The following is a 12,949-nucleotide window of genomic DNA, read 5'->3' on the forward strand; positions in this document are numbered from 1 at the left end:
AGAGACAGAAAGGCATGGTCGGACTCGGGCCTGGAGAGGGTTTCTCAACTCTCTCGGGAGGAGGGTCTCATAGAATATGATCAGCTGACCGAGGCATTGGGTGACAACCCGCCATCAGTCTTTGAATATTTGCGCCTGAAAGGGATCCTGACCCACCCTCGGTGGGCCGCCGACCTCAAACGCCCCCTCACGCCTTTTGAAACTGTCCTAGCTAAAAGCACATCCCTGAAAGGCTCCCTATCTAAGTTTTATGGCACATTGATAACAGCTAATCTGGAGGGTAGGCAGCCCTTCAAACGAATATGGGAAGAAAGGCTGGGCATGACGCTGGACGACCACACATGGTCGGCAATCTTTAAAGCTATATTCACGGGTTCACTGTACACCGCTGCCATGGAACATAGCTTTAAAATACTCCACTCATGGCATCGCCCTCCAGCCACCCTGTCCAAAATGTTTAAAGAGGTGTCACCCTTTTGCCCTAGGACATGTCAACAACGGGGCACTTGGTTTCACATGTGGTGGGGATGCCCGCTCATCCAGGTGTACTGGTCGGAACTGCTCAGCTGGATCAAATGCATAGAAGGGTACTCCCCGACCTTACAGCCACTGGAAATCCTCCTGGGTACTCCTATGCCGGAGACAGAACAGTTCGCATTCCCAAGGGTCATTGGGGCCATGTTGAGGACAGGGAGGCTAGCACTAGCTCAAAAATGGAAAAATGTCCTAGCTCCATCCAAGGAAGAATGGCTTTGTAAACTTAGGTCGATCTTTACCTATGAAAAACTCTCTGCGATAACAAATGACACCATGTCGGATTTTATACAGGAATGGACCGCAGTGCTTCTTAATGACGATATGCGTCTGTAAAGTACGTTCTTCAACGCCTCCATTTCACACGTCTCTCCACCAACCCCAGGGACCCAGCTTGGGCCCCTTACTCGCTGTGAACTGATCTGACCCCATTATGTCAAATTTAATGTCTAATAACTTATTGATTTCCGAAAGCTCTCTCTGCAGTTTCTATAACCCGCAAAACCTCTGGACCTGGTATGTTCAAAAAAGTTGGGGGGCGGAGGGATTAAAAAAAAAATCAAAAATGTAAACTGCCATCTATGCTTGTTCAATGTATTGCTGGCAGGGATTGCCCGTGCACCCTACCTTATATGTATGATGTCGATAAAAACAAAGTTAAAAAAAAAAGCCTCTATTAATAAGAACTGGCACCTCATCAGAAATAAGGGTACGCTGGATAGAAAACCCATGTTCGCCTTCAAGAAAAACAAAAATCTGAGGGATACTCTGGTACATACTTTTATAGAACCAAACAAATAACCCAACACGTTATGGAATCTGGCTCCAGTTATGGGACATTTCAGCTGAGGGAAATGTGTGGCCTGCAAGTATACGAAACTGAGCAAAACATTTGTACACAATGACTTTCACTGGGTTCTCAAGAACCACACGAACTGCAACAGTAAAATTTGTGATATATGCCATCAGATGCCCATGCAACTTACTTTACATTGGAAAAAATACCAGACCGATCAAACAACGGATTTCCGAACATCGGCCATGTATTAAGAAAAAGATTGCAGACAAACCACTGGTTGAACATTATACCCGGCTAGGACACTAACGAGGATCTAGCCTGCGCCATCATTCAGCAATTGACCCCACAAAAGAGAGGAGGCAGTATCAATTTATCCCTCACAAGAATGGAACAACGATGGGTTTACAGACTGGATACAGTCAACAAGGGATTGAATGTAACAGTGGAATGGAAATATTTCTGGAACCAACAGAGGACATTCCAATTAAAAAGACCAATTTCCAATTTTCCAGCCATTAAAAAGGGCCCTGATCCAACCATCCCGAGAAATGGCAATGAATTCCACAAGCGCTATGACAACACACACCCTCTGACGAAACATCCCACAAACCGGATCTTATGTAGATTTTATACACATTGGCCAATTCCCATTACAGGATCTGACAAACAGAACACAGTGCCCGTTTTGTTTTTTTGGGCCCTGGGGTCACAGTCATTTACTATACGGACTTTGAAACATTGATTTGTAACTAGATACTAGTTAATGGCTTTATGTATTAGGTTTAAGGTCACTGTCGAATTAGACATGTGGGTATGCCCATCAGCCATAAAATCCATAACCAGATAGACGATTACTAATTTCCACCAACTGCTTTTTGAGGGGTTGAATATAAATGTTGGACTAGACATGAAAAGCTTAATCACCAATCAATGTCTTCTTGACTATAGACTATAGAACAGATGCTGTGGTTCAAAGGTATATGTCTGTTGAAGCAATACATACACTGTATATTTTGAAAGTCATGTTGGAAATGAAATGGTGATATGGACAACCGTGCGCAAACAACTATTCAGACATATAGATTCAAAATGCATTTGATTGATTGCACAAGGAAATGTATATTCTTTGTATATGTAGAGTGAAATATGACAACCCCACACAATAGTGATACAGAAAAAAGATGTTCGCATTGTGACGCAAGCAGCGGAAAATGCGACAGAAAAAAGATCTTCTCATTATGACGCGAGCATTGGGAAATGCTATATAAATATGTACAAGCAATCGTTATGAATAGAAATTCAGTATGTCAAATGTAAATCTCATGCACCTGGGATAATAGAACTTGCTTTTACAGTGGAACAGTGCCAAATAACGTTACATCGTGTTTGACACAAAAGCACCTTATTCACATTGGGGAAGGACAGATATTCAGCCGCATACGGGCCTACTTTGGAGCCCTGTTTTACCGATGTACCCATACATTCAGCCAATGAGAGCGCTATTCCACATACACACCCTTTCTCCCCAACAGAACACTTCTGTGTTGTTGATAGGTCGCTATGACCGGAGGCGCGGCTACCGAGTGACGAGGTGGTTTTGCTTTAAAGCATCACCCTTGGCATTGCACGTCTAGCGTCTCAAGCAGCCAGGGACACGCATTCGGAAGATCTCTGTAAGCAGCCAGGCGCACTGCGTCAGCAGCTCTGCTCTAAAATAAGTCAAACACGCAACAGCATTTCCTTTTATACAAACCCCACGGCCATTCCACTGGGTTTCAATTCATTCAGAATGGGGCGGGTGGCGGCACGGGTTTCGAATAGACACATAATGGTTCCACTTAAATAACTATAGACCGCGCTTCGGTTATTTACACAACTTCACTCAGCGTAGGTCTACAGTGAGACACGCCCTTACATGTTCGATCTAGCACAATGGGAGTCCATTCACAGACACGGACTAACATATTAATAAACGACGAACAGATTCACGTCTTCTAAATTAATGCATGTTCCAGCAGAAATTACACAGTTTCCCAAATGACAGTCATTATCGGCACGCAATTTTTCCATGCATTTTTTTACTCTTGAGCAAAGGACAGCAGGTGACACAGCGCCTTTGTTGTTTTTGTCCATTTTCTGGTCAGGAAACAACACTTTGCCCACGTTTAATGCGTTTACTTTCTCTACCGTGAACCTTTACTAGGCAAGAGCGGTGATTCAAACATTAGGTAAGAAATCTTAATTTATGAACCATAAATGGTGGGAAACCATTTCAGCACCAGCATTGACACAGGTTAAATTTTTTCCTGTTTTGGCTCACCCACATAGAAGCAGGATTCATCGCAACCACCATCATTTCTTGGATGGGTCTTCTAAAAGACAACACTTCCCACTAGTTCAAAGAGGGACTTTTTGCAAATACTTCCGCAGCAAAGAATAAACTGACGGTAAACATTTTTGCCAGTGATCTAATGTGGACACTGTTTGTAGTGGTTCACAAGAGCATCTAATAAGATTTTTTGAATCATCTAATAAGTTCATTCGAGTTCACATATCGTTTTAACACAGACATCCTCTGTCATTGTTCTTTGACAGATTCCCAACAGACATGGCTAACACTTCATCCCCCCGTCCTGAAGAAGGCCACTCTCACTAGAGATTCAAGAAATCGCTTTTTCTGGCCGAAACATTACAGTGACGACAACCTCCTTGTTGTAATTTTCAGTGTTTAATGTTACACTGTGATCTCTGTACTCCAGAAATGCATCACGCTCTGGATAACGCTTCTTCTGTTTGTAAATGTATTGTCACAAATGAGAAGATATGTGCACTGTATGAGTTGAATCCTTTGGATTGAATTGGATAGTACCCACTGGTACTACCATTTGATGAAATTGAGCAAATGTCAGTTTTCTGGGTCTTAATGTATATCTCACTAAAAATTTGGTATGTTCAATAAATTGAGGGTCAAAGACATTGCTGACCCAACATTAGAAACGTTTTGTGTATGTTGTTAATGTGTAGTAATACATCGAAGGACCTTACAAGCGATCTCGCACCCTGATTATTTGTGAGATAATACTGTATACCCACCTGGGCAAATCAGGACCTAGCTAGGTGCCCTTTTTCGTAATTCGAACTGTGGTTACTACTTACAGAAAAGGATTGCATAAAAGATACTTGGTCATTGCGATAGTTTTATAGTAATTGCGGGCAACTTTTCATGCATTATACAGATAAAGCAGTACATACCTGAGGATGTCTACCTTTATCCAATAATTTGACACAATTTAGAAGCAAAGTTCTGATAGTTCCATAGTGCTTTCTATTCTGGGTTTTTTTCAGCATCATATTGCAGGCAACCCTATGAAAAAAAGGTAGTGCTTAAAGGAAAATCTATTTTCCAGATAATTACGGTATTAACATGATTGCTACCGTTTTTTACTAGCCTCGCTCGGTCTGTTGCGATGATCCTCTGTCAGTTAAAATACCAAACTCAAATCGTATATTTACATTTTATTAATTTTAATTGTGTTCTGGTTAAAAACAAACCTTTCACAAAATCAGTACATACACATATCAAAGATTTCATCATCATCCCATATAAAAATGAACAAGACCACTTATCATACAAAATTAAAATCCACAGTCTGCAATCAACACATTAAAACTATAACTTACAAAATCTTTTACACTAATATTCGTACATTTATAAAAAAGCTTTTCTCATTATTTCATGTCGCTTCGTCCCTTTATTTATAATAGATACATTACTCTTCGTACTTCCCAACTCTCAGCCAAAGGTGACTCTCCAACAGGCCCAAATACCTTAAGAATCTTGATGTGGCCAATATCATTGGAGTCGAGGAACCCAGGGAAATCCTGTGCCAATGTACTTCATCATACACTCGCAACATACTTAAGATTCTTTCATAAAACAGCTGCCTCACACCCCTCAGTAAAGTGCATTGCCCTAAGATATGTCTAACAGTTTCCAAAATCTACATTCTGCTGTTGGATAAGTCACATTATCACTTATATTTCAAATTTCTCAGTTTAAAATTAAATTAATCCTTCAAACGCAAGAATTCTTGGCACCAACCCATATTAGGGAAGCTTTTTAAGTAGGGAGGCAAAGAACTCAATTTTCTATGATCTATTAACAGATCCTTGTGTAACCTTGGTTTCCCAATTGACTCCCGCGTGGTGACCCAATCAGCCTCCCACAATTTTGTTTTAACTTTATCAGGACGTTGTACGTGTGCCTCTTATTGCACTCAATGGTCCTTAAAACATCCTGGCATTTCATGCAGCAAGATCTGAAGAATTCCTCCTTCCTACAATCATGGAGAATACCTAGATCTACAAACAAGGAATCCTTAGAAGGAGCTATAATTTTTCTAAAAAAAACAGGCGAATACACCATGTTAATCTTGCTTTCATCGAAATCAGGCCTAGCTCCAATCGAATAATTCTCTTGGCACACACTTCGGTATTCGCAATACCTCTCTCCACAAGAGAGCTTCTGATGCTTAAACCTTGTTCCACTCGAGTCCATGCCATTTCGAAAGTCTTCGACATGAGCTGCATAACGAAAGCAGGAAGATTGGGGAAGGGTACCCTGTATGTAAAGATAATGTTGTAATGTGATATAAATTGCCAAGGAAGTGAAGTTGACAGATAAAGAGGATCTCTGCCCCAAGAGCCGTCCTGAAAGATCCGCCCAGGTTCATTGTTGCAAATGAACTGTGTTACATTGGAAAGTGTTCAACCAGGTGAGGGAAGCCTGAGAGAAGTACCTACAGTGTGTTGGCTAAGAAGCCTAGTGAACTGCCTTTTTGTGAACTGCTTGGAACGAACTGAACTTCTGAAATGCCAGAGTAGCTTGCACTTGGGGAAAGGAGTTAAGAAGAAGATCCTTTGTCACCCTGATTTTCTTTTGAGACACTACCATTATTTGAATCCCTACACATGGTTATCCTAGTGAAAGTGAGGGTAAGCATAGGTTTGACAGACATACTTTTTATTTGACAGACTGACGTTGGACTACTTTAGTTTATTTAAGTTTATTTAATGGTTGAGACTACTCCCATTTAGAAATAGGGCCAGATAAGAAGTCCCCAACCACCTTTTTTTAAAAAAAATAAACTGGTTGAAATTTGCATTACTTGTGTCTGCCTATTCCTGATACCATGCCTACCTCACACTTCTTTTATGGTCTGGATAACACCTTCTACTGGGCTCCTGCCCTTCCACTCTGAGGTTTTGTGTAAGCTGTAACTCTGGTGTATGGTTCTGTGGTGCTGGGAGAGTTAGAAATTCTCAGGCTTCCTTATTTTCTTCGCAGTAATGAGGGATGCAGGGTGCCGCCCCCCACCCCAGCATGCATACGTGGTTCTTTATCGCTCTCTTTTGTCTCATTCTCACGTGTCTTTCTCTGAGTGCAACTTTATCCATGCACTCGTCTCAGTGGAAGGGACCTTCTGATTTAAAGAGATCTGCTTCCATAAGTTTGCAGTAATGAGGGATGCAGGGTGCCGCCCCCGCCCCAGAATGCGTACGTGGTTCTTTCTCGCTCTCTTTTGTCTCATTCTCACATGTCTTTCTCCGAGTGCAACTTTATCCATGCACTCGTCTCAGTGGATGGGACCTTCTGATTTAAAGAGATCTGCTTCCATAAGAGAACCATATCCATTATGAGTTTCTCCGTCCCAGTACTGATACTCTGTTATTGTGGTTTCTTCATCACAGTTCTGATAACTCATCAGATTTGGTATATAAAAACATTTAATTTAGGCCACAATATGTGCGGCCTGAGGGAGTTCCTCATGGGAACAGGAGTCCATGTCCCCAAAGGGGGGCGTCTCTTCTGGTAAGGTCCCACTTGTATCTACCCCTAGGGCGGGTATTGCGGAAAAGGACCACCTCCCTAGCCTCACAGGTAGCGGGCTTGCCCTTGGGGAGAAGGGACAAATTCCCTCGATTCGTCGCACCACATATGTTTCGAATGCTTCAGCTTCTTCCAGTGTGGTTGAAGAATTATTTCCCTGCTGTTCTAGAGGAGTGACCCTTAATTCTTTCAGCCCTCCAACTGCAGTTTCCATGTTGTTGGTATGTAGAATTAAATTTGAGTATTTGAGTGGAGGGTGTTTAGAGACTTGCAGAGGTATTTCTCTCAAGTGCCATTTGTTCCTCATCTGGAAAATTCCCAAGAGGCAAGTCAAGGGGTGGGTTGTTTTCTGCAACCCACCTCTTGACTGAAAAAAGTCCTCTTTCCTGCATTTATGCCTGTTTTTAGCCATTGCTGCTGCATTGCATGGTTGCAATGTGGCAGGGATCTTGAAAAGAGTTGTTAGTGAAAGTGAATATACTTTTTAAGGTCCAGAAGCAGGTGTGACAGGGTTGCGTGCTAGCCCCTCTGCTTACATATAAATGGAGCTCTTGATGAAAGTCTTCTGCAACCATGACCGTCGCTCCCTCTCTTGGAGAGGACAAGTGTTCTGCGCTTTAAATTGCAGATTATGCTGAACCACTGTCGCTCACCCCATTAGGATTTAAAAAAACATTATTAGCCTTTCACAAATTTTGTAATGATAGGGGTTTTACCATCAAAAGGACAAAAACAAAAGCAATGGCCTTTTCACTTGCTGGGAGGAGGAATTAAAAGCTCTCTCTCTCTCTCTCAATTGAGGAATCACCAGTACAAACAAGTAAAGATGTACAATTATTTGGGACTAAGGATTATGGCCAATCCTAGTCCAAACGACAAACTGGAGAAAGCCATTTTGTCTAGATATGCTACTGCAACAAACATCTTCTACAGAGAACGTGGCCAAGGTGCACTTCGAACTGCACTAAAAATATATGAGCTGCAAGCCAAACAAGCAGAGATTTATGGGGCTGAACTGTGGCAGTACCATCCCTTCTTTACACTCCCTATAACAGATAATGGCTTTTTGAAACAAATTCTAGGTTTACACAAGAGCACTCCAACAGTGACGCTCCACTTGGAAGTCAATCTACGGTCTATTGATCATATTATTGCTTTGAGTCTGCTATTTTAATCGTGTACGTATCCGGGACAGCCCTTACTTATCGAAGTACAGAATTGTCCTGGAAGATATTTTGACTGAAGCCTGTGGGGTATCCATTCCCTGGTGGAAAAGTGTAAAAAAGCTAGCCCTTTACATTGGCCACTCTGAGCTATGGTTTAGTCCGAGTTACACTGATAACACCACATACAAAATTGTCAATTTTGAACACGAGCTGAAGAACAAGCGTGTACTCACAATGATATGGCAAACTCTGGGCGTCTCACCTCTTACTGGGAAAAGATATCCAATTTTTATTGGGCATATTACCTGGATTACGTAACATCATTCTTTGCACAATCCCTCTATATCAAATTTCGCTTTTGGCAGTCTTCCCCTGGTTAGTTGCATTATTCTCTTGGGATGCATCTTACTGGCAAAATGCAAACGAATCAGTACGTCATTTTATGTTAATCTGTCCGCTATAGGATATGCTTAGGAAATTATACCTAAGGCCAATGTTCAGTGAGCACAATAGACGTAGAACTATAGATGCATTGACTATGATGAGGAACAGAAGATTTAGCACTTGTATGTGCTGTTGACAAATTCATCCACCGACCATGGCTAGCCAGAAAGATTCTCCTAGATACAAGTCCTTCAATGTTTAGCACAAATCATATTCAAATCGCAAAATCAAATTCTTATCAGATTATGCAAAGCCAAAATGATTGATCTAGAGCTATTGCGATTAATTATGCCTTTCGCTTTGAGCTTTTATATTAACTATTTTAAATCAACGATTTTGCATAATTTAGAATACTAAATTGATATTGTGTTTGTATAACCAATGATATTTATTGAATAATGGCACTTTGATTGATTGCTAATGAAATGATTGTTGTCTGCAATAATTTTGAGTGCCAAAATTCAACAATGAAGAATGGCGGGGCCCCAGCTAGATGCCATCATTTGACTGATTGCAATCCCCCATGGGCTGGGATAAGCGCAAGCCCGCCTACAGGGTTTTAATATAGTCTTGCAGGTGCCATCAGTGCCTCTACCGTGTGCCCAAAACTCAGAGAAATGCCAGTCAGCAGATATGTTTATCAGCCGATGTAACTGAGATCACCTGTTATTGCCCCCATGCGCCACTGCTGCCCTACGCTGCCACCAGCCCTGGTGAAGATCCTCTCAGGTAACTACGCATCAGGAGAGAGACAGAGAGAGAGAGAGAGAGAGGGAAAGAGAGAGAGATGTTAGTAGAGCGACTCTAAAGCGACTCAATGCTTAATTTTCTGCTCACAGTACTTGACAGTTGTCCTCCATTTCTGATGCTACTTTGGAGGTTAATTTAATGGAGTTGAGCTTATGGTGACATCCCCTGCCTGGCATGCGTGGTAGATGGCGGGATAACCAAAGGGACCAGGGTCCACCACCTACTGTGTGATGCTCGGCATAGAAGCAACATGAGGAGGATTGCTTGGCTACCCCTAAACTGCCACAGTTGGGAGGCATGTGTTGTAACATTATAAAGTCATGGGACACAATCTCTTTAAAACAGTAGTCTTCAAAATCTTGCCCCAGAATGTTGTTATTCCTTGTGCACAGAATGCCACAGAGAACCAATAATACCAACCAATCTGATAAAGTGAGAGACAGTCACCAAGCAGGTCTGGCGGGAAAGCATGATGTCCCAAAAGTTAATCCCTGCATGGACTCCCTTGTTGGAACCCAGCAATAAGAGATCAAGCGGGTCATGGAGGAGTCCAGTTTTGCAAGGTGGTCCTCTTACCTATGGGCATGCTATACATGTTCAAGATGGCAGTTTGACTTTATAACAAAACCGTCTGTGGAAGATAAGGGGGCAGAGCAAGCCCTCCTGCGGGGCCAAGGAGCTGCAAACTGCTGAAGAGCAGCCAACCCGCTTCCAGCATGCGAAAGTGGTGAAACCTGAAACTCATTAAAAGAAAGTGGTCCCAAGATGTGAGCTAGGGCTCTATGAAAAAAAGATTATTGCAAGAACAGGCAAGCGTGTTTGGAGATGAGACAGGTGGACAGGTGTAAGGAGGAGGTAAACTGGGTTTGGAGAGAAGTGGAGGTAAAGTGAAAGTGGAGGGGGGTGATGGCATCAGAAGAGGCAAGGAGAAGGAGGTGTAAAAAACCAACAAGCGCAATACAGTGAGTAAGAGGAGGTGGGCGGAATACAAGTGAGAAGGGGGAGGTAGAACATAAGAAGGTGGTGGGGCATTGTGCACAGGGGCTGGTGGTGGTAGACAAGAAGTCAGAGAAATGTAAGTGGATCAAAGAAGCGAAGCAAGAGGTTGGCAGAAAGAGTCAGACGGAGGTTATGTTAGGTTTTAAAAGGGAAGCCCAAAGTCGAGAGCCTTGAGAAGGAAGCCAAGAATGAGGAAAGGCAGGAGGTGGGGGGGGATTTGGAAAAAGAGGCACACCCTGTGTCCAATGGGTGAGAGTGGAGGGGTGGAGGAATAAGCAGGTTGCGGCGGATCAAGGTGAAGAGAAAAATAGGTACGAGAATGTGTCAGTTCGTCAAGGAGGCAGAAGAGGGCAGTTGGTGGGAACTAGATCACAAGGCCTCAGAGTAGGATGGGAAAGAACATCACCTCTCAGTCTACCACTAAAGTTAATAGGCAAGCCTCTAGGTGGCAGCTCTGAGGCTTGACCTGGAAGTGGCAAGCCCTGCGTTCTGCTGCTCCCCAAGCCTAATTAGCAGGCCCTGATGGGACCCAAAGACCTAAGAAAGGGGTCTAACAGAGAAGACGCAAAGGAACTATACCTATAGAGCTACAATCCATGAGCCAAGAAAGAAGGATGGGCACTCAAACACTCCAGGAATGGGAGTGACTGAATTTGCACAGCAACCGGAAGAGCCTGGATAAAGGATCATTAAACTAACCCGAGTAGCGTTTTTGCTGCATTTATTTACTCTTTTGTGTTAAGCCTTCCTAAAACACCTAAATGATATCCTTTCCTTCTTGTTTAAGTCATTCCAATCCTATTCCAGTTAGAGGTCTGGTGGAGAAGGAGAAGTCTGGTAGAGCAAGCATTGTGAGTTGGGAAGTGGAACCCTGGGAAAATCTTCCATTTACTCTTGTATTATACTCAATCGGAGATCTGTCAAATTACAAAGCAGATAAATTATAAGTTACTCACTGTAGTTAGTCCTTAGTCCCCTTTCCTTCATACTGCATGGGCATCCCTTCCAAGGGACGGGAGACAGAGCCTTTTTCACCAGAAAAAACATTATTTTCCTTTAAATTTAGAGATGCGCAGGGTGTCGCCCTGTTAGGGAGAATTCTCCTTCTAGGGCTAATTTCTCTCACCTAGTGAGTCCCCCAGCAGCTTTGCTGGATTTCTGGAGTTTTTTTTTCCACCTGGTAAGAGTGTACATCTTTTCCACTTTTACATATGTTTTGGCCTATGTGTTTTTACTCATTGTGTGATCTTGGGCACTGGAGCACACCACTCCAGGTGCCCCTGTTCTTGTATGGGTTACACCGCACCCTCTGTGTAGTAACCCAGAGTTGTCTTTTGGACTTCTCTCTGACTCCATTTCGCTGGGGCTGACTACTGTCCCCCAGAGAAAGGTAAAGTTGCCATTTACTTTACATAGTCATTTTTACCACAGACTCAGTAACCCCATCTCACATGGAGTACTGGAAAGGGCTAATCGGTACCCCCTTTTCTGTCTGTACCTCCCTGAGCATTGTTTTGCTCTTTTAACATTTAGACTTGGCTCGTGGCAGTGGTATCTACCCTAACATTTCTACCGCGATTATGTGAGATAAACGTGGTACTGTTCTTGGCTATTATATTAGCTTTGAACATAAACCCGCTTGGCCAAATCGTCTTTCTTTTGGCTCCGGTTGGGTTTATTCGCCATTTCTTTTTGTTAAAGTCCTTCTTGTGTTTTACTTTGCGCTGCAACTAGGTTCTCCTTCTTTGTTAACCGTCTTTTTGGCGGGCTTCTGCAGAGAAGCCCTACACAATGCGCCTGGGTGTCTAGGTGGGCTGAATGTGAGGGAGGGGTGTAGTCACCACTTGCACAGGGTATCCTAGTCGCACTTTGCCATGATTGGCTGAGGTGGTTGTCCCGGCTGGACAACCCCCCTGCTGCGTGATTGACAGCCAGGCTGTGTGAATGGGGGTTTTTGCGCATAAAAGGCAGGTCTCTTGGGCTAGAAGTCAGAGTCGCCTCTGGAACTACAAGGAAACGAAGAGAAGCAGAGAAAACGACGGCTGCTGCAACTACCCCGTCCCGGTGAAGCCCTGGGGATAACCAGCTCATCATCTTCAGCCAGAGACATCCACCGTGGTCGAAATCGCTGCACACTGCTGTAGTGGTCCGGATAGCCACCTGCTGAGCCTCTCCTGTTTTTGAGGAGCACACCTTTTCATTGTCGCTGCTGCCGGCTTCATCCCTGTGTGGTGCAGACCCCGGTCAGACGTCCTCCTTCACAACGAAGCTCCAGGAATCGTGGGTCTGCGGGAAACCAACAGAACTGCTGCCAGGGCTCCAGCTGCATCGTGGAAATATGGTACTGTGTTCTACTCGAGGAAACTG

The 12,949-nt window shown here is 43.4% G+C and overlaps 1 protein-coding gene across 1 annotated transcript in view; it reads right to left on the reverse strand.

Moving 5' to 3' along the window:
• The window catches only part of EDRF1 (erythroid differentiation regulatory factor 1), a 1,702,580-nt gene that overhangs the window by 1,096,749 nt on the left and 592,882 nt on the right, over positions 1 to 12,949 (reverse strand). Inside the window, exon 11 of the mRNA XM_069611509.1 lies at positions 4,586 to 4,697. Coding sequence (XP_069467610.1) covers positions 4,586 to 4,697 — 112 coding nt within the window. The remainder of the gene's footprint in view (positions 1 to 4,585; positions 4,698 to 12,949) is intronic.

Source organism: Ambystoma mexicanum, chromosome 8 (assembly GCF_040938575.1).
Source record: "Ambystoma mexicanum isolate Mex_15411 chromosome 8, UKY_AmexF1_1, whole genome shotgun sequence".
Lineage (NCBI taxonomy): Eukaryota > Metazoa > Chordata > Amphibia > Caudata > Ambystomatidae > Ambystoma > Ambystoma mexicanum.